General features: G+C 56.4%; 1 protein-coding gene and 1 long non-coding RNA gene across 8 annotated transcripts in view; one reads left to right on the top strand and one right to left on the bottom strand.

The window, feature by feature from the left end:
• Positions 1–1032: 1032 nt before the first annotated feature.
• Positions 1033–26315, bottom strand: part of SLC25A25 (solute carrier family 25 member 25) — a 33229-nt gene continuing 7946 nt past the window's right edge. The window contains exons 1-12 of one of the 7 annotated variants that reach the window (XM_036022280.1): positions 11308–11350; positions 11101–11277; positions 8722–8848; positions 8548–8635; positions 7873–7908; positions 7527–7638; positions 6063–6221; positions 4488–4640; positions 4053–4160; positions 3790–3957; positions 3135–3285; positions 1033–3028 (exon numbers count right to left, since the gene is read on the bottom strand). In XM_036022280.1, the coding sequence (XP_035878173.1) occupies positions 2844–3028; positions 3135–3285; positions 3790–3957; positions 4053–4160; positions 4488–4640; positions 6063–6221; positions 7527–7638; positions 7873–7908; positions 8548–8635; positions 8722–8848; positions 11101–11259 (1446 nt within the window). In that variant the 5' untranslated portion in view covers positions 11260–11277; positions 11308–11350 and the 3' untranslated portion in view covers positions 1033–2843. Of the gene's footprint in view, positions 3029–3134; positions 3286–3789; positions 3958–4052; positions 4161–4487; positions 4641–6062; positions 6222–7526; positions 7639–7872; positions 7909–8547; positions 8636–8721; positions 8849–11100; positions 11379–16738; positions 17965–26315 lie in introns of those variants that run through there. The other 6 variants (XM_028522862.2, XM_036022279.1, XM_028522838.2 and 3 more) reach the window with 6 other exon arrangements.
• Positions 15265–20345, top strand: LOC118499822. The gene is made up of 3 exons (XR_004902363.1): positions 15265–15276; positions 18999–19001; positions 20180–20345. It is a non-coding gene; the product is annotated as an uncharacterized LOC118499822 (long non-coding RNA).

Here is a 26315-nt window from a genome sequence, read left to right as displayed (position 1 = left end):
CAGGATGGGATAGGCTGCGGGGGGGGGCACCAGTCTGCCAAGACCCAATGGCTGGGAAATGATCTGTGCCTGTGACCCTGACCACAACAGACGCAGACCGCCTATTAGCTTCCCGTGGCTGACAACCCACCACGGACTCGGAGGGCCTAAGCCAACAGGAAGTCCTCCTGTCCTGGCTGCAGAGGCCGGAAGTCTGAAATCCAGGGGTCGGGGGTGTGGCTCCTCCTGGAGGGTCTGAGGGAGCAGCTGCCCTCGCCTCTCCTCCCCGTGAGGGGGCTCTCATCACTCGGGGTTCTCCACGTCTGTGCAGCTGGGCTGCCCTCTTCTGTGACACCAGCCATTGGATTTAACCTAATTTCATGTGACCTCATCCCGACTGGACCACATCTGCAAAACCCTATTTCCAAATAGAACAACGTTCCGAGGTTCCCAGTGGACGCCAGTCTGGTGGGGAGCACGTTGTGCAACCCAGGAGTGCCAGTCCCACCCACGGGCACACCTCCCTACAGCCTCTGGATGCCAGAGCTGTGGGCGGGCCCCCCGAGCTGCGTCACACTGTCCCTGACCCGTGGCACCCAGAGCTACCGGGGGATCGGAGCGTGGGCTGTTATTGACATTTTACCGAGTTCTTCGGGCACCGGGCACTGTGTTGGGGCTGCAAACACAGCCCTGGGTGACAGGCAGAAAGCAAATAAAGCCAGGTGGGGCCCCAACATCCCTTAGAAAGAGGGGCAAGAACCACCTGGGAGCCCGGGCAGGGGCAGCCAGCCAGGGGGAGCCCGGTGGTGGTGCTGGTGGCGGCCGCAGCAGCTCCAAGCAGGAGGGAGTGACCAGCTCCGCTGGAGGGGCTGAAGCTGAGGGGCACCAAGCCAGCAACCGGAGGGCACGGTGGCCTGAAGAGCACACCCCAGACACACACCCGACGCACATTCCACAGATGGAGTGTCTCCGAGAAACCCAGACTGTGATGAGGAGACTGGGTTCCCTTTCCACACCACCTATGTCCAGATCAGAATAATCACGGCTCTGTCGTCAGCTTTGAAAACAACTTTATTAGAAGGCTGTTTTTAATGACAACTTCCAATTCTTTCTTAATTTGCTTTTTCACCAATTCCAGTTATAAGTCTATTTATTTATATAGAACAGTGAATTTTGCATTGATCCTTGCATCCCATTTGAATTGTCCGCAGCGGCCGCTCTGGGGGAGTGGAAAGTGCGGCGGCGGCGGCCGCAGGTGGGCGGCGCTCTGAGCAGGGCAGCGGGTGGGGGGAGCCGGGAGGGAGGAGCCCACCTCCGGGAAGGGGGGTGGCTGGCCACCCCCTCCTTTGACCCCCATCTCAAACTCACAGTGATAGGCACCTCGCTGCCCTGTCATTCAGAAGCGGGGACACACAGAAATCCTTCCGGTCCGGAAAAGGGCTTGGACTTCCATCTTCCATGGAACGGAGACTCCGCCCACGCCTCCCGCCCCCAATCCGACCCTCGGACCCTAGGGCTTCCTGGGCCGGCCACCCGCCGCAGCCTGTCCTTCCCTCTCGTGGCGGGGGCCGTGGCTGCAGGTCGCTCCCGCAGCCTCCCTTTCTCTCTTCGCCCCACCTCTCAGGTGTTGGGAAGGTACAATCAACCAGGAACATAAATATGAATAAAAAAATGAACTTGAAAATGACAGGCTATTAATTAAACAAATCTATAAAAATAGTTAGGACATAACTCTGTTCAAATAAATACGAAATAAATAGGCTCCACGCAGTGTGATAGGTGCATCAGTGGAATGTGAGGCTGGTCCCACTCCGCCCCTCCTGGGATCGGACGCAGATCCCCAGGGGCGTCAGACTCAGACTTTAATGCAGTCAGCCAAGCTGTCTACCTGCTGTCTTCCCTCCGGAAGCACGGAACTGGCACATCTGTCCAGCGGGTCCTTCTGAACAGAACCTCTCTCAGCCACGCGTAACTAAGGCCACCCGCCCCCGTCCTCCTCTTGCCGGGGCATGCGGACTCGGGGCAGAAACTGGCCTTCCTGCCCCACCGCCATGCCCCGCCACCTTCGTGCCCCCGCAGGGGCAGAGAGCTGGCTCTGAGCTAGCGCCAGTCCTGCGACAGTCCGGGCCAGCTTGGAGCACCGGGGGACCCAAGCAGCACGGGGGGGTAAGCCTCCGGGTTTCAGGACTAGCACACGCCTCCCGGGAAGCCATGCACCCGGGCACCAGCCAGCCAACGGCGGGGCTGGGCCTTGCCCCTACATGCATGCACGCACGCAGCGGTGCCCAGGTGAGGGTGAGCGCACAGCCAGGCTCCTCCCTCTTCTCTGCGCAACCTAGCCACAGGCGATGCTGTCGGGGTGGTGACGTCGGGTGGAAGCACCCGTCCCCTTGCATGGACCGAGGGCAGAGGAGTGAGGCGGGTCGCGGGAGTGGGCTGGCAGCCCTCCTTCTCCCGGCTGAAAACAGCAGTGAGGAAGAAGCAGAGTGGGCGAGAGCCCTCAGCGGGGGTCTGGGTGGGAGGAAACGGTGGGAGAACTAAGCCGGCCTCCAAGCCCCGCTGTCTGGCAGGCGCCTCAGGAAATGTCCTGTCCCTACTGCACGTAAGCCTGTGTCCTGCTGACCCCTGGGCCCGAGGAGTACCCTCGGGTGTCCCCTGGGACGGACTCGAGGGTCGGCCACGGCCAGCAGGACACACCCAGGGGGCCTGCCAGCCCCCCCACCCCTCGCGGGCGCGTCCCAGGGTTCTCACAGCTTGGCTTAAGTCAGCTTAGTGTCGGCGCATTCACAGAATGAGATGGCTCCACACCCTGGGCCGCGGGCCCAGGATCGCCAGTCCGTCGGGTGGGGGCGGCCTCCCTCCCGTCACCGAGACTGCACGCCCAGCGTGATCTTCAGGTTCTCGTACACCACGTAGCTGATGCTCACGGCTGGGATCACCTTCATGAAGTTGGGCGCCAGCCCCCGGTACAGGCCGAAGGCTCCCTCCGTCCGCAGGATCTGCCTGAAGAGGCTGCTCATGGTCACCTCCGGAGCGCCCTCGATGGAGGCTGTGGGGAGAGAGGCTGCCCGTCAGAGGCCTTTCGGCAGCTCCCCCCTGGATCCCAGCCTGCTCGGGGAGGCGGGCCCCCGGGGCTGGCCGAGCACCAGCCTTACCTTGGGCCTGCATCCGGGTCCTGACGAGAGCCAGTGGGTAGCTGGCCAGCTGGCCGCAGGTGCTGGACATGGTGCCACAGGCCAGGAGCACGAACACCCCGGGGTCTGCGCTGTTCACTGCATAGCGCTGCAGCCAGGCATTCTTGAGCGTCTATGAGGGGAAAGGGCGCAGGCAGGGGTGAGCCAAAGTGCCAGTGAGCCCCGGGGTGGGGGAGGGGGCAGGAAGAGGCTGGGGAGCTGGGGGAGACCCAGTCACTAGATCCCCGTCACATGGTGTCCCGAAGCCACTGTAACCTGATTCTCTCGGCAGGCCGGCCGGCCAGGGCTGGCTGAGCTCCTGGCTGGCCTGCCCTTTGTTTCTGCTGTCGCTAGGGATTCCTGGGTAGGACAGGAAACAGAGAAGAGGCATGGAGAGCACCCCTCCCCACAGGGCATCCTGCCCTGCACACCTGCCTGCCAAGCCCCTAGCGGGCAGCACTTGGGGGCGGCCAGGGGCAGGAGACCCGTCACGAAAGGATGACTCTGAAGGGCACATGCTTTGGTGCTGGTCCCTTGCCCCAGCCATCGCCAGCGGTCTGCAGGCGGGGACGCGGTGAGGAGGGGGTTCTGAATCTCTGCTAGCAGTTCATGGGGCCCGAGCCTTCCAGGGCCTCACCTCGTAGACGGCCAAGTCGATCCCCGCGTAGGGGATGATCCCCAGCATGTTGGGAACATAGCCTTTGTAGAAGGCGGCCATCCCTTCTCTGGCCAGGATCTTCCTGGCACAGTCCAGCATGCCTGAGTACTGGCCGGTCTTGCGCAGGGCCATCCGGGTCTTCAGAACCTGCAGAACCCGACCGAAGCGACAGCAGCATGAGCACAGCCCCCCTCTCTCCCTCAAGCCCACGCCCACTGCCCAGGACCCAGGCGGCCCCTCACCTCCATCGGGTAGATGCTGCTCTGAGCGATGGCCCCCGCCAAGGACCCTGCCACAAGCCTCTCGTGAATCCTCAGCGTCTCCTGGTCACTCCCGACAAGACGCTTGATCTGCAACATGCAGTAAACAGACTGATGCACCCCGGAGACCCACCCCCATGCCCGCCCCCCTGCACAGCGCCAGTCAGGTTTAGCCGAGACACGGTGTCCCTGGCCCATGGGATGTCTTCCAGGAATGGAAGGCACTGGCCCACAGTGTAAACATCAGCAGGGCTGGGGTCAGACCCAGGCCTCCCGCTGCCCACCTCGCCTTACCGTCCCTGGACACAGTGGCTGGCTCTAGGTTCTGGGCCACCAGAGGGGCAGAGACCTCAGCCCAGGGGACGCTCAGTGGGTGGCCGCCAACTGGCAACTCTCCCTGGGGAGCTGGCTCCTCACCTGCTCATAGGCCATGAATTTGATGGCCGACTCGGGGGCAATTTTGAGGACATTGATGCCGTTGCCACGCCAGAGGGACTTGGTCCCTCCCTCTCGGATCATCTGGGTGAACCCGCCCACGATGCACATGCTGTTGCTGCGGGAGGCATGGACCTGGGGAGGCAAGGACAAGGGTCAGAAGGGACTCGGCGGCCACGGGGCTGCCGCCTCCCGACGAGGAGCCTTTTCTCGCTGTCAGCCCCCAAGGTCGACAGGCAGGCTCTGCCCCGAGCCTCAGACACGGCCACTGCAGGGCCGGCTAGGTCTCGCCACGCACCCACCGCGTGCCGACACTGTGCTCAACACCTCCGCCACGACCACTTTTTTAAATGAAAGAAACCGAGCTCTTTATCATGGAAACGTTTCAGCCACGCGCAACAGCACAGAGAATTATACAACGAGCACCCATGAACCTGTGATCAGCTTCCGCTGTCAGGACACCAGAGCCAAGCCGTGTCCCCGTGCCGCCCCACCTGTGCTGGGTTACTTTAAAGTATATGGCAGGACAGCCCTGGCTGCTGTGGCTCAGTGGATTGAGTGCAGGCCTGTGAACTAAGAGGGCATGGGTTCGATTCCCACTCAGGACACATGCCTGGGTTACAGGCCAGGTCCCCAGTTGGGGGTGTGCAAGAGGCAACTGATCCACGTATCTCTCCCTCCCCCTCTCCCTAAAAATTAAAAAAAAATCTTCTAAAAAAGTAAACAAATAGAGTACATGGCTGGATGTGTCATCTCACGCAAGCAAAGTGCTTTCGCCACCCGCAGCATCCCCGGGAATGTGGTAAAGAGAACCAACAGAAAAGGGAGGCGGTGTGCTGCCAGCCCCTGGGCTCAGAGGAAGGCATTCTCGGGGGTCAGGTGACTTGCCCAAGGTTGCACAGCAGTGGCCGCAGGCGGGGGAGGGGCCAGATTCCAGGCCAAGAGCTCTCCTCCTGGAACCACTTCGCTCTCAAGGGGCGGTCCCCTTACCCTGAACAGGCTTCAGAACAAGGCAGGCCCAGGAGGGCAAAGTGGGGGAGGGAGAGGATGACATCTTTTCTGAGCAGGAAAATGCCAGAACAAACAAGGGGACAAGGGGCACCGGCTGCTGTGCAGAAGGTGCTGAAGTCCAACGGCGCGTCCACGTGCGGGGCAGTTTCACAACCCTGCCCCTGACGTGGGTCTGGCTTATCTCTGCCCCAGGGACGCGGAGCTAGACAAGCAGCCGTGACAATGGGGCCCGGGCCAGGTGAGCACGTGCTCACACCTTCCCCGTGTGTGAGGAAGTGCCCACGGAGAGGCTCCTGCCACCCCCGTTCTCGCTGCTTCACCTGCCCACCATGTGGCCCTGCGATGTGACCCCCGACTGAAAGGCCTCAGATAAGACTAGATCAGCTGCCTGCAAAAGGTGACCCAGGCCTGGACCTCCTGTTGCTCTTGTCTGAGCAGGAATTCCAACCCACTTACTGGGGCAGGAAAGCATGGGCCCAAAGCAGGGCCTTAGAGAGGGCGGGAGCCGGACCGCCAAAGAGCCCCGGGGCCTGTGTGCCCCCGTACCTGCATGAGCACTTTGAGTCGGTCCAGGGGCGCCGTGCAGGTTCTGGACACGGCCCCGGCCCCACCTCCGGCCACCAGGTGTCTCCACCACATCCCCGTCTGTCTCTCCTCCACCGTGAACTCGTCGGGGACGGTCAGATTCTCACCCACATCAAAGATCTGTGAGGAAGACCAACCAGGATCAGGCAAACAGGCCCTGACGCCTGTGGCAAAGCTGGCAGCGGACAGCGAGGTCCATAGCGTTCCGCTGTCTAGAACGGCTGACACCCCGAGGAGCCACCCAGGTGGTGAGAATGCCGAGAACTGTGGGTAGGACACCGATGCACCCCCCGCCCCCCCGCGCTCTGCAGGTGGCAAAGCTCTGCTCCCGCCTGTGGCCGTGGAGAGGCCCAGGCACGGAATGTGAGAGCACAGCTGGAAGGAGGCAGTCACAAAGCCCCGCGGACAGCCGGCCGTGGCTGCCAGGGAGCTCCTGCAAGAACAGCTTGCACCGGCATTTCGGCGGAGGGGCGCCAGGCTGGCTGCACCGAAACGATCTGGCCAGGGGTGAAGCCCGCCGTGTAACCAGATCATGCTGGCGGAACATTATGTAACGCCTCAGCTGCGCACTGCCCTCTCTTCTGAGTGGCACCCTGCCCGGTCGGACAGAGCCGGCTCTGCTCCGGCCCGGGGCTGCACGCCAGACCCACGGGTCAGCAGTCCACATACTTTCACCTGCCGAAGGTGCCAGGTGTGCCCAGAGGGCAAGGCCTGGCCTGGGAACTGCAGGAGACAGAGCAGGAGGACCCCTCGGCCTCCCCCGCCGGAGCTGACAGCCCAGGTGGGTCCCACTGAAACCGAGGGGGTGTTTGCAAAGACCAGCAGAGAGGGCCGCGCCCCGCACCCACGGGGCTCGAGGGCAGGGGGCAACACGGCCCCCACCAGTGAGGCCCCGAGGGCGGGCAGGGGGGCAACACGGCCCCCACCAGTGAGGGTGCCTCTCTGTGCAGTGACAGCTCTGACGAGGAGAAGGAGCAGCACGTGTGGGATGCGGGGAACACGTTCGTTTGCCATAGAGAGAAACAGCACACAAAACGGGGTGGCAGGGAGAGGACCCTAGCAGCAACACTGCCATCTGTTCCCCAGAGAGTGCCCCTCACCCCACTCGCGCTGGCTGTGGGAGGGGCATCTGAAGCGAGCCTTGAAAGACAGGCAGCCCTCGGGGGTGGGCGGGCACCTCTCTCGGAGGGACCGCGTGTCTGGGGAGCAGTCGGGCTGTCCAGGTGGCCGGAGCGTGGGAGACAGAGGGGGCGTGTGGAGGGCTCTGCGGGGCCAGTAGAAGAGTGGACAGTCTCGCTGTTGCAGGGGAAGCCAGCTGGGACCCCCAGCCCCCACCCCCGGGATGGGGACTGATGCTGGGCGACGGGGACCCCGTGAACGGACAAGGGAGAAGCCGCCTTCGGGCCGCGGGAACCCGGGGCTCACCGTGGAATGCTTCCAGTACAGGATGATCTCGGGGATGTTCTCCACGGGGTGCAGAAGGTGGTAGTCTCTCCACTCGTTCCAGTCGATGGTCATCGTGCCATTCTTGTCCATGCTGCGAGAGGGACACACGGTTGCCCACGTGTGAACAGGCCCCGCCCGCCCGTCGGCCGCGCCGCCCTCCTCCAGGTGAGCCCGGGGCAGGCCCGCGGCCGCCGAGGAGGAAAGGCGGGGGGCCCCACACATCAGTCTGCACAGAGACGGCACACAGCAGCCCACGAGAACCCCATTCTCATCGGGCACAGAGGCGAGGGAGGGAGGCAGTCGCCAGGGGGACGCGGGTACTTACTAGGTGACAGGGCCCCAGAAGTGGCCCGTCCGTATTCTGACAGACAGACAGAGGAGGACGCAGAGGAGAGAGGAGAAACAACACAAATGAGTGCTCCGAGCACACGTCAGCGAGGCAGCCACACAGCACGGCACGAGGACGCACCCACAGCAGCCGGGGCGTGGGCACGGGGGGCTGCTGGCCGGGACGGCCGGCCCTGGGTTGCAGCGGTGTGGAGGGCTCAGCCGGGGAAGGAAGCTGCTCCGGGGGCTACTCTGGGCAGCCTCCCCCAGGACCACCGCTCCCCTTTGACCTGCCTTTCGGGGCAGCACGCCTGACCACGGTGTTACGCCTGCCTCACGGGAGGGCTGCCGCAGGAGCCCCCTCCCTTCACGGCCAGGTCAAGGAGGGTGTTCCTCGCTCACCTTTCACCTACTTGCAACCTCCCCCTCCCCTGGTCTCTTTCAGGGTCACTGGTGACCGGGCACACTTCCAGGTGATTACTGGTTCTCCCAAGGACAGCTGACCTGGAACCCGGTGAGGGGTTACTCACTCATCCCTTCAAACACCCAGAAGCCAAAGTTCAGAGAGCAGGGTCAGTAGTAATACAGGGAATGACACCAGAGTTAGTGCAAGGACGCTTCTTTCGTCACACTGTTTCATTACACCAGTTACACGGACGGGCTCAGCACGCACCTCTTGAGAATTTTTTCTGCCTGCTGTTCGGATATCTTGACCCCCAGGTCCCGCAGGGACTGCATGATCTCCTGGGCATCGATGCGGCCTGGAAGGACGGAGGCTGTAAGCCGCCAGCCGGGCCCGGGCAGTGCCCAAGCCCTGGCCAGCCGGGGGTCCCGAGGCAGCGCTCACCATCATTCTTTTTGTCCAAACTCTTGAACACCAGCCTCAGTTTCTTCTCGTGATCTTGGAGATAATGGACGAACTCTTCAAAGTCTAGCTGCCCATCGAGGTCTTTATCGCCAGCTTGTACAATTTTCTGTGAAACAAAAGTAAGGTCTTGTCCTTTAGCTCATGCACTAGATCTTGTGGGGCCCCGTTCGCAGGGAACAATCCCGCTAACCCGTGAACCGAGCCCTAATGAGGGTTCCCCTGCTCGAGTCCCTAAGCCACCACTCCGATCCCCAAGGGCTGGCCAGAACCCAAGCACGAGCCCACCTTTGCTTTCCTCACAAGCAAAGAGGAAAAGGTGCCCCCCCCCCCCAGGAGCCCTTCAGGCAGAGCCCGGTGGTGGCAGGCAGGCTGGGCGAGTTTTCACTCCAACAGTTCTGAAGACCGGCTCCTCGTGCTGCCAGAGCCAGCCGCTTGGCTCCCCTGCGGCGCTGCGCCTGGCGCCGGGCCCCAGCCCACATGCTCTCGGCCCAAATGTGCGGAGAACCCCGGAGCCCCAGATCCCCCCAGGAACTCCGCAGCTTGCTCCTTTTCTCCCCGCACGTGGTGGTGTCCCGGAGCAGTCCGGTGGCCAGGGAGAAGGTGTCAGACAGAGGTGGCCCCTGCCAGTGCCTGCCCGGCAGAAACACAGCCAGAGAGAACTCGAGGCTGGAGAAGCTCTGAGAGCCAGGGGAGCTATTTCAGGGCATGTGACTGTCGGCAGCGCCGGTCTCTGATTGCGGGGGAGCCTGGGGACATGGCCAGCCTCAGCCCCCTCAGCCAGGCACTGAGCGGCAGGGAGCCCCGCTGAGTTCGGCGTCCCGAGAGGCCGGGAGAGACCCTGCGGCTCTAGGCTCCAACCTGGGTCCTGCTAAGTGCATTATGGCGACCGACCCGCTGAAGCCTCACAGTCAAGCTGTAGGAGCAGGTGCTATCGCTTCCCCACTTCACAGAGGAGGAGACAGAAGCTCGGGGAGGTTGAGGCATTTATCCCAGGTCACAGAGCTACGGAAGTGGTGGGCGAGATGCAAGCCAGGCGTGTTGGACTAGGACCTAGGCCACCTCCCTGGAGATCCTGCTGCCACCCGAAAGGTTAATCTCAAGAAGGTGGGGGACACTCATGAGTCACTCTAACCCAGCAACACCCTGAAAACAGGAACGAAAATCTCCTAAGGAAGATGGTTATAATCTTCCCATGCTGACCAGTTCTCTCGGTGAGAATCCACCTGCTATCTGCAAACCAATATGGGTTTCAAGTCTTTAGACTAGTGGGCTTGGACACCGACAGACTACTGGCTCTCCAGCGATTACCATCGGGCGCTCTCGGGGCCACCTGACTGCTCTCTGTGATTGCTCAGCCACCCAGGGTGCTAGGAGGTGGCCTGGGCAGGCACCCTGTCACCTAACATGATCCCAAGAACAATGTGGAGGGTGTGGCTGGAATGTGAGACTGATGCTGGTATTTTATCTACTATCTGAAGTTATGTTAACTTCCTGAGACATCTGGGCTCTAGCTTTGTGGCAAGAGCGGAAGCAGACTCTCGTGCATTCAGGGAGGAGGAGAATGGCAGGAATAAAGCTCTCTGGTATTTTGCTGCCCTGCCACCAACGCAAACCATACGCCTCACTGGGGTGGGCGTGCTGTGAACAGGCGTGCTCAGGACTGCAGACTTCAAAATCGTCTCCCACTCCCTGCTTCTACTTCGAAACCATCGGACCTATTTCTGTTTCCTTCCCAGGACACACAAATCAGCACCCACTGCACACCACCTGACCTCTGCCCCCACAGATGCTCCGGGACGGCATGGGACCGGATTAACAGAGAAGCTGGGGCAGCCTTTTTCAGGAGGCGAGCGACCTCCACAGCATGTAGCTCTTTCCCCACCTTTAAAATGGTAATGATGCCTGCCAGCCCCCTGCTCCAAAGAGGCGCCTGGGAGGCTCCCCGCACCTCGCTCGCACGCTGGTTTGTTCCACCCAGGGCACAGCCGGCCCAGCTCCAGCCTCTGCAGCTCCGGTCCCAACTCCTGGGCCTCCCATGAGAAGCCCCCCCCCCCCCAGCTCGCAGCAGCTGGACTGTACCCCCTTCTCAGGAAACCCTCTCCCGCCCTCAACGAGAGAATTCCTTTCCCTCTCTCCTACAAGCGGCTTCCCTATAATTCAAGCCCTGTAAGTCACACGAAAGCCAGTCATTCCCGTGAGGTAGCCTCTTCACCTGCTACGGCCACAGGACAACCGGAGAAAAAAAGCTCCCATATCACAGGTGACCCCCTACCAGCACTCATCCATTCCCTTAACTATCTGCTGAAATACCCGCTGCCTTCCCGGGCGCTGCCCGGCCGGCCCGGCCCCTGTACACACCTGCTTCCACTGGCGGAAGGTGGAGAACTCCTGGGAGGGAATAAAGACACTGAGTTTGAAGATGGACTTCAGCTCGGAGGGAAGGCCCTTGGACTCGAAGTACTGGAACTCCGTCTGGGCCTCCCCGATGAGCGGCACGTACAGGCACAGACACAGCATGCTGGCGGAGAGAGCCGCGGAGAGAGCCGGTGCTGAGAGCCGGTGCTCAGCGGCGGCCGCGGGAGGGTTCTGGCAGCGTGGAGAATGCGGAATGCTGCCGGCCGGCAAACTGCGCAAGTTGTGCCGGGGCCGGCTGTCATTGGCTGCTCAGGCCCCGCCCTTCTACTTAATTGAAAAAAACTCGGTCCTAAGTCCAGCCAGCAGCCAATGAGCACAAAGCCCGAGATTGCTCAAGAGGGAGACGTAAAGATCAGGGCTGCCGTCACGCTCCCCGCCCCTCCCAGGGAGGGAGCAGCGGCGGCGGGTTTAACTCTTCCAAGACAGGCAGTGCTTGCCGCCTGCCCTGTCCAAACAAACCTTCACCCTCGGCTGCCAAGCGCGCCCAGGGAACAAACAGCCGTCTCCCACAAGGTCCCCAAACACGTCACACAATACGGCGAGCTTGTCCCCTTCGTCAGTCATTCCCAACAGAAAAAGAAGTGGATGCAGAGGCCGATTCAACGCTCCCTGACCAAGGCCCAGTTTAGCTGTGAGGACAGAAGTGTGGGAGCGGGGGACCATGTCCCCAGCCACCCGTGAAGTGGCCACGCCACAGCCTCGTCATCCGCGGCGGCAGGCCGAGCCCTGGATTCAGGCTGCCGTGGCCCCACGGCTTTCTCGGCACAGCTCCCACCAGCCCCAGTGACCCCTTCCGGGCCACTCCACGTGTGAGCACCTCGGAGCTGACACGGTGGGGCCAGCAGCTTCCCAGCCTGCGACTGAGCTGTTCGACACAGACATGTGACCCCTGACATTAATTGAAATGAAAAGTTCAGTTCCTTGGTGGCAGAGCCACAGCCCAAGCGCTCCACAGCTGCTGGCACTCCGCATGGCCACCATCACACAGAAAGCTCTAGAACGCCCCTTTGAGGCGAGGGTGAGAGGACATCTCAGGTCTTGCAGAGCCACGATCTGCTCTTCATTTCGGGGCGACCCCCTGGGAGAAGCCTGCGATCTCCACCTCCTCCCCTCCCCTCCCCACGGAAAGTGTCAGAGACTCCAGCTGCGGAGGAAGAGACGTCTCGGCGACGCGACAGGAAGGAGGCGGCGGGCGGCTCCTGCCGCAGCGCACCACTTCCTAATATAGGCCGACTCGCACCCGCGGGAGGGCGAGCGGGGACCGCCACCCTGTGGGGACCAACTGGAGTAAGGGGAATTTCTTACCACGCTAAAAAGCTCTTCGTGAAGAGCTTGAAAAAGGGATTTTAAAAATAAGACGCTGAAGCGTGCTAGCACAGCACGAAGCGGATGTCACGAACTCCTAGGACACGCCTGCCTTTCTAAAAGGGACCTGGTGCTGCGTCCCTGCAGACAGACCTCGGGCTTCTCTAGGGTGGTGGGTCCAGAGGCAGCTCGGGCCGAGTCCCACCCCAGGACACAACGCTGTCTCTTGAGCTGTCTGATCCAGAATGTTCTGTCTTGGGGCTATTTTTATCTCTGTAGCTGGGATCCTTGAAGGCAGGAGGCTACTGTTTCCAGCGTTGGCACGTCCCGGTGCGGAGGGAGCCCTAGCCTTGACCACGGAAGGTGCCGGATGTAAGCAGCTTCTGAATGAATGAGGTGGGCCTGGCAGGCCTTGGAGACCCCGATTTCATCCACCCCAACAAGATGATGTATTATTATTATTTTAATGGAGGCTCACATTCACAAATAAAAGCTTAAGTTTAAAATGCTGCTGTTCCTTCGTTCAATTATTCACATTTGCTCCTGAAACAAAAATAAATTACTGAGAGCTGTTGAAATATCTCATTTCCGTGATGGCTGCAGTCATTCCAAACAGCAAATATTTTGACCAAATACAGAGTCAACCGGAGCTGTTCATTTCCTAATACACTGTATTTTTCAAATAATTTTGGTTACTGTACCTCTGAGTTTTTTTCTTTCTGTACCACTGTTTCACAATGTATTTACAAGACAAATCTGAGAACAGATTTGAAAACAATACTGAATATAAAGGAAACCTGTATTCAACATATAAGGGAAAATTATTAAAATACGACTCCAATAAGAGCAATTATTTTCTAGAAAAAATAGAATGGAATTTCCTTGATTATAACAAAGCTCGTTACTTTCCAGACCAATGGTCTCAGGAAATGTTCTCTGCGAAACTCTGCGCGTGCCTGCCAAGGTGTTATTTTTTCGATGCCAACGCTAATCCGATTCCGACGTTAATTTTTAAACGCCGTTATAACTTATCGGTACGATGCAGCTGTGATCAAGTCCAGTGGAACGCTGACCCTGGACAAACGCAAAGTGGCGTTTAACAACCTCCCCGCCCCCCCGAGTTCCAGTCACCCCACAGTCCATTTTCACGGAGAGACCGTGGATTCTTCCTTCCTTCCAAGGTAAGCCGATCTCCAGGCACCCGGTGTCCAGGCTACATGCTTTCTCCCTGGAATCATCCAGGGCCTGGCTCTCGTGACAACGGCCACTTAAAACAGCACCCAAACCCGACACGGCCAAAAGGAGATTTCAGAATTGGCCTCCAAAGAGCTGCTGTCAGGTGACACTGAGCACTGCGGGGGCAGCACCCCAAGCTGGACGGTGGCAGGTGTGTGGGAGGGGCGGAACCCGAGCAAGTTGAAGCTGAGCCTCAGCTGAAAACCAACCACCAACAAACCGACACGTGTCCATGTCGCTGCTCCCAAGCGCATACAAGGAAAACAAGCCGGGAGGGCTCACGCGGGGCTGGTGTTCGTCCTGCTGCTTTGCACCAGCGCAGGCTCTTTAAGACCCCACGGACCTGGCTGTCTCTCCCCCTCCTCTCACCCACCCCACCCTTCTTCTCTGCGCTCTAATTCTAATTTTGTGACCCAGATCTATTTTTGTTTCCTCTCCGTAGCAATGAGCATTGGGGAACAGTGACAGCAACTCCAGATCCCACCCAATTTAGTGGCATCGGGTTTCATGGACTCCACACGGGTCCTCCCAGAGCATCCTCTCATCCTCAGACTGGCCAGCGGCACCACAAGCCTTCCTGGTTCTACCGCTCTGCTTCATGCCCGCAAAACAGGTGCTTCCGGTAGGAGCCAGAATCCCGAGAATAAGGCCAGGGCAGGTAGACTGCCTTAGGGAGTGCAGCATTAGGTCATAAAGTATTCCCCCCTCCTCTGCGATGACTCAGGGCAGGCCACAATCTTAATGTGCAAAGGAGCCTTGCCAGCGGTGTCAGGTAGCTCTAGCCCCACCCACCCGCACAGCTCTCCAGAACCTCATTTGCTGCTGGGGCCACAGTGTCATTTGACCGTCGGGTTGCCATGACAGCCCGGGGTAGCCGGTTTCCCGTGAAACCTGCCTGCACTTGGCAATCAGACAAACAATAAACAAAATTCTCTGGGCTTCCGAGAAGACAGCCCCTCAGGATCTGAACGCCCGGCTGCCGCTGCGGGCACCTCCCACCCCAGACTAAGGGCCTTCTTCTCCAACAGCAGATTAACTGGCAGGTGAAGATAAAGGGGAAACTGGAACAGTTCCTAGAAAAAAAGCTCTCGGCCACCTGACTCACTCGCAGACATATTTAGACAGAGGAAGTGAGAGCCAAACAGAGTCGTGCAGCTGGGAAACTGAGAAGCCTGAGAACCAGCGTGAACTTCTCTCCGAGGCCCCCATAATGTCTGGGGAGCCTCTTCCTGAGAGAGAGGGTGAGGCCAGGCCCCAGCGGCCACGAACCCCGAAGCAAGCCCTCCTTCAACGGCAGCTGCGCCGGGAAAGGGTGCGAGGGCTGCAGACCCCATCCCCGCTGTTCCCAGATTCCCTTTACCTGCCTTTCTCGAGGCCACAGTGCCCAGGAGTGCGTGCTTTCTCGCTTCGGACCAAACCAGCTGATCCATCCCCCTCTTGGGGCTCCCCCCTGCCTCCGCAGCCAGCTGACCCATCTCCCTTCTCAATCACTGAAAGGTGTGGGTCTCAGGTCCAGCCCCCCCTCACTCTTCATCCTAAGGAACAGCGGGCCAGGAACGAAGCTGTTCTGAACAGAAAGTTCTGATGCCAGGCCTCCCCGGGGAAGGGCTGGCAAGAGGTGCCAGTGTTGAGTCTGGAACACGGCGCAGTTCATTATTCAAGTCATAGGCAGGTGACTTGAGAAGGGAGCCAGCCAACCCCGCAAGTCCTTGGCCACAAGGCAAGCTAACCTGTAGATGAAAGTTCCTGTGGAGAGACCGTGCCAGCGCCGTGTCTGAGCTCATCTGAAATAACGCAAAGGTGGGACGTGGCACCCCTGGGAGCACGTCTCAAGCACAATGCAGACTCGGGGACCCTGCCGACCAGGAGGGGCGCATTACGGACTCAGTATTCTCCTCAGTGCTCCATCTTGAAGGACAGCAAAAGTGGTTGCATCCAAGGTCCCTCCCACTTAGCCAAGGAAAAACAAACATTTAAACATTTATCTCTTACATGTAGCAATTCAATTCAACGGACTTTTTTTTTTTTTTAGAAATCTACTGCTGGACACAGGGTCGAATCTCCTTCTCTAGTTGATTTTTAGCCTGAGAAAGAAGAAGAGATTCAAAATAACCAAAGCTCAGGAAGTGAACAAGGTCACGCCTACCGCAGGCCGGGTAACTCTCAGCCCCGCAGCCTTTCTGTCCTAGTCCTGGGAACTCCGCTGGTCCCAATACAAACTGCTTTCTCAAGGGGAAGCGAGGCGACACAGGGTGCAGCCCCGGACAGAGTAGGGTGAAACCCCACCTGCACCCCTCCTTAGCGGTTTAACCCTGGGCAAATAAATTACTTACCCCGTCCGCACCTCAGCTTCCTCACCTATGAAATGGGGTGCCACCACTCACCCCGGCTCTTGTGTAGATCAGACGATAACCCACACGCAGGACACGAGATGGGTGGGGGGCCCTGGCACTCCGCAGACCCGCAGACCCAAGAGAGGCAAGGGCCTCTGCACCCCGAAACTCCAGCCTCTCCTCTGATCACCCCCTTCCTTCCAGACCCAAAGGCCCTCTGCCCCCCAAGGCCAGGGGTCTGACCTTCCGGAGGCAGGGCGGTCTGGCCCTGCCCAGCTCCGGGCTGTGGGCTTCAACTTTGAAAGTCCATTCTGTGGCCTGCTTAGCTCGGCCCCCCCTGAACTATTCAGATATGCTGAAGGCATAAGACAGCCTGTAGTTGTTTGTCCCTTACTTTCCGATGGCTTTCTGGGGACAAACTGACAAATCAAATCAAAGGCAAATCTTCCATTGCTTTCCACCTTCCTGTCCCGGCGGCCACACTGAAGTGGTCGTAATAGGGCAGTAAAGCTTTTACAGGAGCCACAGGAAGATTCTGGGCTGCAGATTCCCATTTCTTTATTGTCTAACTCTTCTTCCCCGCCCCCAGCACCACACGGACTGATTCACAACTCCGCTCTTCCTCCCCACACTCCAGTTCTGTTTTTCCAGGAAAATGTTCCTAGACCGGTCCCTCCACTCGCGGGCCCCCCTGAGGTTGCCATTACCTTAGGAAACTGCTCTGCAGGTCCGACCACCAGCAAAATGGTGGGTCTCCTTTCTGCGGTCTCAGCCCTGCCGTCCTGTGTCCCCAAAAAGCTGGACATCTGGTCTCCCCGAGCAGGAGCCGGGCTGCCTCTGACTTCCTTATCGGCCCCCTCTCTGGAGCCTTGGCACCCGGCCCTAGGGAGAAAGCTAGACAGAAAACGCCACAGCATCTGCAGCATCGCGGCTTCCTTCCTCCCAGCGTCGCTGACGGTGACTGGTCACTTTGGAGGAGGAATGTCACCACAATACCAAGGGTCGCTGGCTACACGGCCGCTGGGAGGGCCGGCCCGGGGAGCTGCAGGGCCCGGAGCTCGGCATGCAGCGGCTGTCTCCTGCCCTTTCAGACCTGCCAGCACGGCCGCCGTGCCCGGCCTGAGAAACAGCTCCCTCTCCCAGAGCCCCGCTGGCTTGCTGGCAGCGAGCGCGGAGCAGCTGGAGCTTCTTCAATAAAAACTCACTTCTGGAGGTGGATGGTTAACAAATGTTTGCCTTTTAAAAAAAAAGAAAAAAAAAAGCAGTCGCCCAACAGACCTGTCCCGGGGGCAGAAGCAACTTCGAGCTCCCAATTATTCAACTGTCCTCGCTGAACTAATCATCATCACACGAGCGAGGACCCGAGCATCCAGCCTGCATTCTCACTGCAGCAGGGCGCGGCCAATCACCTCTGCCGACACTACCAAGTTCATTATCCCAACCAGCAACATCCCTCCAATCACAGGCAGCCGATTCCCTGCCTGCAGCCCGGCACTTCTGCAGGGAGGTGCCCATGGCAACCTCCGAATGAGCTTCCCGGCTCGCTGAACGCAGCCTGCGCTCGCGCGTTCGGAGGAGCCCAACTTTCTCCTCTTCTCCCGGGTTGTTTCTGGGATGGCATTCACCATCGAGTTTTACATGATCAAGAGTCCTTGGCAACGTTTCCTAAGGCACCTAGCAACACTTCCCCTTGATCCACGATCCCATTCTCTCCCACCATGTGTAACACAACGCACACCATAGCATAGCTACTTCGCCCGTCTCCCCGCACACGGTGAGCTGCTGGAGACAGGGGCCAAGCGACAGATTTTTCTACCTCCAGCGCCCAGCACCAGGCACAGATTAAGTCTGCAGACTAAAGTGAGTAAGTGACTATGAACACAAGGGAATGAATCGTTGCTCAACTGCTGCTTATTTTACTAGCAGGCACATTTACTAGCGGGGACCCACGACTGCCATCCCTCACGAAGGTGACCTTTTGATGCAGTGTTCATAACCATTATTATTTTTTTTCCAAAGATTTTATTTATTTTTAGAGAGGGAAGGGAGGGGGAGGGAGAGGGGGGGAGAGAGAGAGAGAGAGAGAGAGAGAGAGACATATCAATGTGCGGTTGCTGGGGGTTCTGGCCTGCAACCCAGGAATGTACCCTGGCTGGGAATCGAACCTGGGACACTTTGGTTCCCAGCCCATGCTCAATCCACTGAGCTACACCAGCCAGGTCATAACCATTATTTAAAAAACACAAACGTGAAGAGAGTTTAACAAACTGGGGAAGGGTATTATGCTTCTTCCATGTGCTGCTATGAGCCTGCACATCAGTAAAACCTCTCTGAAGAGCGATTTAGTCACAGCTACCAACGTTTTAAAAGCACAAACCCACCCTCACTGGTGTGGCTCAGTGGATAGAGTGCCAGCCCGAGAACCGGAAAGTGCCCATTCGATGCCCAGTCAGGGCACAAGCCTGGGTTGTGGACCAGGTCCCCAGGTGGGGGCTTGCTAGAGGCAACTGATGGGTGTGTCCCTCACACACTGAGGTTTCTCTCCCTCTTTCTCCTGCCCTTCCCATCACTCTCAAAATAAATAATAGTTTAAAAAAACCCCCACAAACCCTTTGATGGAGCAGTCCCACAGTTCCACCTGTGAGCAATCTGTCCTGTAGATACATTTGCACACGCGAGAAGCTACACACACATATACCCGACACATGTGTGATCAAATGTACCGGCATTTTTTGCAGCCTTGTTTCTAACAGCCCAAGTCTGGAAACAACGTGGAGTGCTCTAACAGGGGGGCGGGGACATAAGCTCGGGCACACCCACACAATGGACCCCTAGGCAGCTGTTCGAAAGGATAAGGCAGCCTGTACCTACTTTGTGGAAAATAATGCAAATGAAGCAGCTTCCCAATGGAGGCGGGGCTGCCACCCCAGGGGACTGCCTTGCAGGTCTCACTCCTCAAACCCTCAGAATGTTAAAACTGGGCAAATCAGCCTTCGGACTGGGCCTAAAGCAACGCTGTATTCCAAACAACTACTTGTTATGACTGCCTGCCCGAAAATTAAAGACATCTGTAGAATTAGCGTGTAAGCTTATCTGCGGGTCTAGAAATTCCTTCCTGGGCTTATTAGCGCCCACAGAAATGCCCTCCTCCTATTCATGTAACCATACTCCTTCCCTTTCTCGTAAATACCCTTTGCTTTTACCTCCTAATCGGATCACTGTTTGGGTTTCTGCCTGAATTAGTGCTTCCGAATAGCCATTCTTTTGGATCTCAGATAAACACTTGGCGCCTCTCGCTTTTATTTTTAAGTTACCACTCTAAAGGAATGATCTGAAAATATCCTGCTAAATGGAGAAAGCAAGGTGCAGAAGAAAGGGGGTAGTACGTGGCCACTGATTTCTGAGCTTGTACACGTGAAGGGCATCTCTGGAAAGACACGCTAAAGCTGAAGAGAGGGTTTGGGGCAGAGAGGGAACTGGGGGGTTTGAGGGGAGAAAGGCAGATGGAAGGTTTACTTTCACGGAACATCCTCATATCATGTGAAACTGAATCAAGCATGTGTGACCAGGCACACACACATACAGCAATTATTACACACACACACACACACACACACACACAGCACAGCAAAGTGGCCAGCTAAGAATGACCTTATCTAAAAGCAGTTGGGGCCCTGGCTGGTTTGGCTCAGTGGGCTGAGTGCTGAAAGGCCACCAGTTCGATTCCCAGTCAGGGCACATGCCTGGTTGCGGGCTAGGTGCCCAGCTGGGGGTGTGTGAGAGGCAATTGATTGATGTCTCTCTCCCTCTCTAAAAAGAAATAAAATCTAAAAATAAATAAATAAATAAAATAAAAGCAGTTTTGTATGTTGATTAAATGTATAGTCTTTGGAGCCAGACCCCAGGTTCAGGTTCAAGTCCTGGCCATGACTTACTTGCTGTGTGATCTCGGTCAAGTTACTTTACCTCTCTGTGCAAAATGGAAATAGTAACAGAACCATACTGTTACTTCATAGAGTTGGTTAAAGACTAAATTAGATAATATGTAAGGCTCTTAGGACAGAACATAGAGCATTCAATAACCAAACAAAAAGGGGCTCTGTAATAAACCTGACAATCTCGGCGACCCAGAGTAACCGCACCAACAGTCTGAACCGGGGCACACCACAGCGGGTAGTCACGCCCAGGCCTACAGCTTCCCGGGCAAAGGTCAGTTTTGAGCTTAAGTGAGCTCTGTCCATTGTTCTTATACGTCCAGGATAACATGTCTTTGAAAGGTCAGAGTAATTTTCTTTTCCAGACCCCTGGTGGCAAACGCTGGCACCAGAGCACAGGCCGCAGAACCCCTCGTTGTCATCTGGCTGCCCGCACAACATCTCTGTGTGCTGTAGGTGTGGATTATTAACTGTCCCGTCCCACCAATGTAAAAGAAGCACGTGTTTCTCCATTTTGCTTTTTATCCAGCCCTCGAGATTGCCCGGCTTCGCTTTCTTAATCTGCCCCCAGCGTTTTTCGTGTAACCCTCTCCAGGTCCTTGTCTCGGACTCCAGTGTATAAAATAAGCTGCGAAGCCGCAATTCTCCGGAGCCTTTTCTCAATCCATTCAACACTCGCTTCCGGGCATGTCCTCAAAAAGTTGGCTTAAAAAACTCTTATAAAACTTTTCTACAGGTTTCGGACATTCTCTCGTAACTGTTAGGGATTTTATGATCATTGTCTAGAAAATGACTGTGAGTTCATGCAACTGATTAGTTTTTTGTTTTGTTTCCTTTGTTTTTAAATTGGGCGCTGCCCCCAGTGATCTTTTATTTGTAGCCTGCCCTTCATCTGGTCATCTTTTCAGTTTCTTTTTTCTTCAGTTTATGAGTGTCTCTGTGTGCCCGGGTCACTGGCTCCTTTAACAAAGGAAACCCGGAGGGATCAGAAAGCACAGTCAGCAACAAGGCGGCTGCTTCGCAAATAAGGAGTTCTAATCCTGTTAAAGAGAAAAATCATAGGTCCAAAACAGTGTCACTCGTGCTAAAAGCCCATGATACCAAACCTAGATTTACTTCCTGATCTAATTGCTGTTTAAACCCCTCCCACAAACACAACTTTAGTCACCCAGTCTGGAATTTTCTGGCCAAGCACCAGTGAGGTGTTGTGTCACCTGGGCCGGCTCCACGGTGGCCCCTGTAGGAAGAAGAGGCAGGAGGCGATCTGCATGGTAAAACCCTTGCCACCCACCCCTCGAAGATGTTCTGGTCTAAAAACTATCCTTCCTTTTCCTTTGTTAATAGTTCCCTTGCCTGCCACCCTTCTTCCTTTAAAAACCTTCCATTTTTGGCCCTGGCTGGGGTGGCTCAGTGGACTGAGTGCCAACCTGTGAACCAAAGGGACATGGGTTCAATTCCCAGTCAGGGCACATGCCTGGGCGGCAGGCCAGGTCCCCAGTAGAGGGCGCGCTCGAGAGGCAACCACAGGGAGAGAAATTGGTGTTTCTCTCCCTCTCCTCCCTCCCTTCCCCTCTCTAAAAATAAACAAATAAAAACAAACAAACAAAACCCCCCACAAACTTTAAAAACCTTCTATTTTGCACAACCCCCTGGAGAGCCCTTCTAGTTACTAGATGGGACACACTGAATTGCCTAATAAAGCTAATTAGATCTCCAAACTTACTCAGTTGAATTTTTGTTTTTTAACAATACTAAGAAGAGCCTGTCCAGGGCCAAAACCCCGAACTAAACAAGTAACCCTTTCACGAAGACGAATCTTGTTTTTATGAACCAAACTGAAAGTCCGGCAGAATGGAGGAGGCAGGGATGTCTTGGGTCCCCGTCGACAGACACGAGAGAAATCCCGTGCTTTTAACTTAGTGGACTCATACACACCGCAGAACTGAGTTATGAATTCAGGGGGTTCCGGCCAAGACGGCGTTACAGGGACCGATTCAGCTTCCTGCCAATGACAATTAAACGTCCAGACCGAATACATGAAATGATGGTTTTCCAGACACTGGGCGACTTCAGGTGACAAAGGACGGTGACTCTCGGGGGGGGGGGGGGTATACAAATGAGCTGAGCCCACAGCTGCCCCAGCTTCCCAGTTGGCTGGGGTTTCCAGGCTACAGGAGAGAGGGTGGGCACGCAGGCAGAGCCCAGCAGTTCCCCATGTTGAAGAGGCAGGGGCAGGGGGCACTCCAGTGTCCAGGACCCAGCACTGAGCAGGAGGGAGCTGCAGAGAGGTGCAAGGGATGTAGACCTGCTCAGGCCCCCCAGAGCCATACACAGCGCACGCAGGTGAGGGAACAGCCTGAGGGTGGGAAAAGAACCAGGCATCACGACACAAAGGACAGTTCCTGTTCCCACCACCAGCCCGAGTAGAAACCCCTTAACAGAGGAAGGTTCGGAAAGGGCACTCAGAAGGTTTAGCCTCAGCAGCGAGACAAAACTAGCCGCACACTAAATGCTGCCCTTGCCTAACAGAACTTTTTAAAAAGCCCTAAAAGGCTCAAACTGTTTCCAAATAAATGCATCCCAGAATAAAGCTCAAGAACACTTATGGGAACACAAAAATACCCAGGAACCAAAAAGATAAGATCCAATAAAGAATTAACAGGAATGCACCTGGGCCAGAGTGGATCACTTGGTGGGAGCATCTTCCCGTAAACCAAAAGGTCACGGGTTCAATTCCCGGCCAGGCATGTACAGCACTTAGGTTTCGGGTTTGGTTCCAGCTGGAGCATACACGAGAAGCAACCAGTTGATGTTTCTGTCTCACATCAATGTTTCTCTTCCCCCTTCCCAGCGGGAACCCTGAGGAGCTGCCCGGGTACAGCCGGCCCCAGAGCATCAAGGGCGTCTTATAAAACGAGGCGGAAGGCTCTCCCTCGACTCCCTCCGGGGCAGCGCTCAGCATCTCAGGTCTACCAGTTTCCCCACCTGCTTGCTCCCTACCTGTCTTAGAATTCTTTTCAGAAGACATGCTGTCAAAGGGACAACTATTTTTTTTTTACACTGAGAAATGAAGCCAGATTCTATTTGACAGAGAGCCAGACTGACTTGAAGGCGAAGGCTGGCTGGGCCAATTAGGTCACAGGGAGAACATTTTCGTATGAATTTGACTCATACGAATGCGTCAAATCTGCAAACTAAGGTTTTGAGCAAAACCAAAACCAGAACCAAAACTGACGAAAACATCCAAAACAGATGTACCATATGCCAGTAATTATATCTCTGCAGCTCTTAAACTTATGACACAGACGTGTGGATGCCAACTTGGATACGTTCGAGAAGGTATCTGTTTCCAAGATTCTCTCAGGACAGTACGGGGACAAGAGTCTGAAGGGTCTCTTACAACGGATATGTGGCAGCGACTTACTGTTTCAGAGGCACAGCTACAGCAGGTGACCACCCCCACCCTGAACGAGAATCAGTGGATGCTAGGATGCTGGGTGCCGTCCCGCGCAGCCCTACGGCAGCCAGCCGGGTTTCAGGGCGGCAGGCAGGACCATGGAACACCCTTTTGCCCGTGACTCAGCCCCGATTAGATGATGGAGGGGAGCCAAGCACTCAGGTCATTTGGCACAAAGGAAACCAAGGCATCGAAGATAACTGCCATGATATGAAAAGGCGAAATCCCTTTCATCTTTCCCGGCCCCCATCCATTTATCAGAGAGAGACAGAGGAAGGGAGAGGGAAAGAGAGAGAAACATCAGCCCGTTGTCCCACTTACCCACGTCCCCATTCGTGGACACACACAGGTGCCCTGACCAGGGACTGAACCTGCCACGTGGGCACATCGGGATGACCCTCTCCGGAGAGGCCCTGAAATCCTCTTACTCTATTTCTGTTTCAGGAATTAAAACCAGAAGTTCTAGCTTTGGCAAAAACTCCCTGAAGAAAATTCCTGTGAACGTGGAAGAGAAAGAGAAACGTGTCACAGAGAAAACAGTCTCTTGGATGGCTTCTGTTTACTCCTGGTGAGAAGCCAGTCCCGTCAAGGTCCGAAGTTCAAGGTCTACCAACAAAGATGTCTTTTTCTTTTATCTAAAAGAAATTGGAAGCGCACAAAAGTAACCTAGCTTTAGCTGGGTGAAGGGCAGGATTTTGAGTTGTAACGTGGGAAGTTCTGCAGAAGCCAGAGACCCCCTAGAAACACAGTAAAATCTCTCCTTTTTCTGCTCTTAGAAAAGCATGATCCTCCCTCGGATCACACACGTGTCACATACAAGGGGCGGGGGAAGAATACGGTGTTGAGGCTGGCACGGGAAACCCACTCACCTAAAACAATCAGCAAATTTTCAACGGATCCAAAAGGGGCCGGCGGGAGCCACACCACCCGGCCCATGTTCAGCCTGCTTCCCCCGGCCGCTTGATCTCACTCGCGCCTTCCCTTCTCCGACGGGAAAAGGCAGCCCAGCAGACGTATTAAAGCAACACTAAATGTTTTCGGTTCCTTACAAGTGACTTCAGAATCATACGCCAAAACTGAGATGGCCCCAGTGAGTGCAAACAGCTCTCAGAAGCTGCTTGCTGGGCACTAGAGGAGGACAGTAGAGACCAGGGCGGGACAGGGGTACGGGCCCCACCCCACAGCTGCCTTCAGGGTGAGAAGGGCAGCCGGAGCCCTAAGTGTATGAATAACTGGTTTCAAACAAGCCAGCTCTTAGGAACAATTCAGAAAAGGCTTTTTCTAGCTTTACCAGATACTACCATTACTTTTTCTATAGTTTAAAGGGACTCTAGCACAAAGAATTCACTCAAGATGTGAATAAAAAAGGGGGGGGGGGAGCCCTGGCTGGTGTGGCTCAGTGGATTGAGTGCCGGCCTGTGAACCAAAGAGTCGCCAGTTCCATTCCCAGTCAGGGCACGTGCCTGGGCCGCGGGCCAGGTCCCCAGTAGGGGGCGTGCCACAGGCAACCATACACTGAAGTTTCTCTCCCTCTCTTTCTCCCTCCCTTCCCCTGTCTAAAATAAATAAATAAAATCTTAAAATAAAAAAAGGAAAAAATGTTTACTGTGTCTATAAATGCATCACTAAGGGATGCAAAGGTGATGTAATTTAATCTCGGGCAGTAAGTAAAACAGGGGACTGGACTGCATACCTTGCGGACCTTTCCAGCTCTAATATGCTGTGGATTCCAGCTCAGTCCTAGGGCATTAACCAGAGATGACAGCTGCGTTTTTCACGTGTGAGGTGGGGAAAGGCCAACAGGCTGATGAAGGTGGACACCGTAGCGGGCTGGCTTTGACCTGGAGGTCAACTGTGTCAGACCTACGGACCAGGATTTAACAGCTTGTGCTTATTCTTGGTGATCTAAACCATCTTCTCTCCGCCCACTTCCCACGCCGCCCCCAGCCACCACCGGCGTTTCTGTGGTCTTCGGGAGCTTTCTTGCCCAGTGTAAGTGGTGGGTTCTGTGCGTTAGAGTCGCACTCCAGACTCCAGTGGGGGCGGAGGGGGGCCTGGGGCTAAGACCGGAGACCAGGGGTTGATGGGATGAGGAAAGCTTCCACAGAAACAGGAACAGCCACCAGCTCCAGTTTCCCCTTTGACCCCGGGTAATTCAAGCTTCCAGGAAAGCCTTGCCCAACGGTTGAACGCAGATAAGCTCTGTGTGCCCTACCTTTGTTATTCATTTATTTACTTCAAAACAAAGCCTTTCTTTTGGGTACTGTCTTGCGTCTTTTAGACCCCACACCTAGGAAGAGTGGACCTGCCCCTTCAGGTGCCCCCCTTCCAAGGGGGGGGGGCGAGGGGGGTGCACAGAGTTAAAACCCCAGCTTCTGCTACTGGCTTTGCCTCCCACCAACCTGGTCCTGAGCCTCAGCCCCACTCCTCCAAAATAATGCAGGTAGTGAGATGACCTCCAAGGATTTTAACTAAGTTCTACCAGAAGCTTCCATTTTCACAACTTCCAAGTGAACTCTGTACTTGGGAAAAGACCACCCATGGCTGAGACACTTTGTTAAGCACAGAGTGGCTCTACCACTTCAATGGCTTTTAAGAAACCTCCTGCCACCAGGAGGTTTTTCTTTCTTTTATTCACAGACTCTGCCTCAGGTTTTCTGCTACAAATAGCACAGGAGGACACCAACCCCCGACCCCCGTGCAGGCAGCAGCCCGGGGGGGGGGGGGGGGGGGGGGTCCACACCAGTCTCTCGATGCTCACATGAACAGACAGAGGCCTCTACTGTGGAGACTTCCTAGTGGCTAGGGCAACCTTGGGAGCCAGAGCGGGAGCTGCTGCCTGGGGCTTGGTTTGAGCCTTGCCCTTGGCCTTTGGTGGCAGAACCTGAGACC

The sequence above is a fragment of the Phyllostomus discolor genome, chromosome 3, assembly GCF_004126475.2.
Source record: "Phyllostomus discolor isolate MPI-MPIP mPhyDis1 chromosome 3, mPhyDis1.pri.v3, whole genome shotgun sequence".
NCBI classification, from domain to species: Eukaryota; Metazoa; Chordata; class Mammalia; order Chiroptera; family Phyllostomidae; genus Phyllostomus; species Phyllostomus discolor.
The sequence above is the reverse complement of the archived record's forward strand: the minus strand, read 5'-3'. Positions and strand labels throughout refer to the sequence as shown.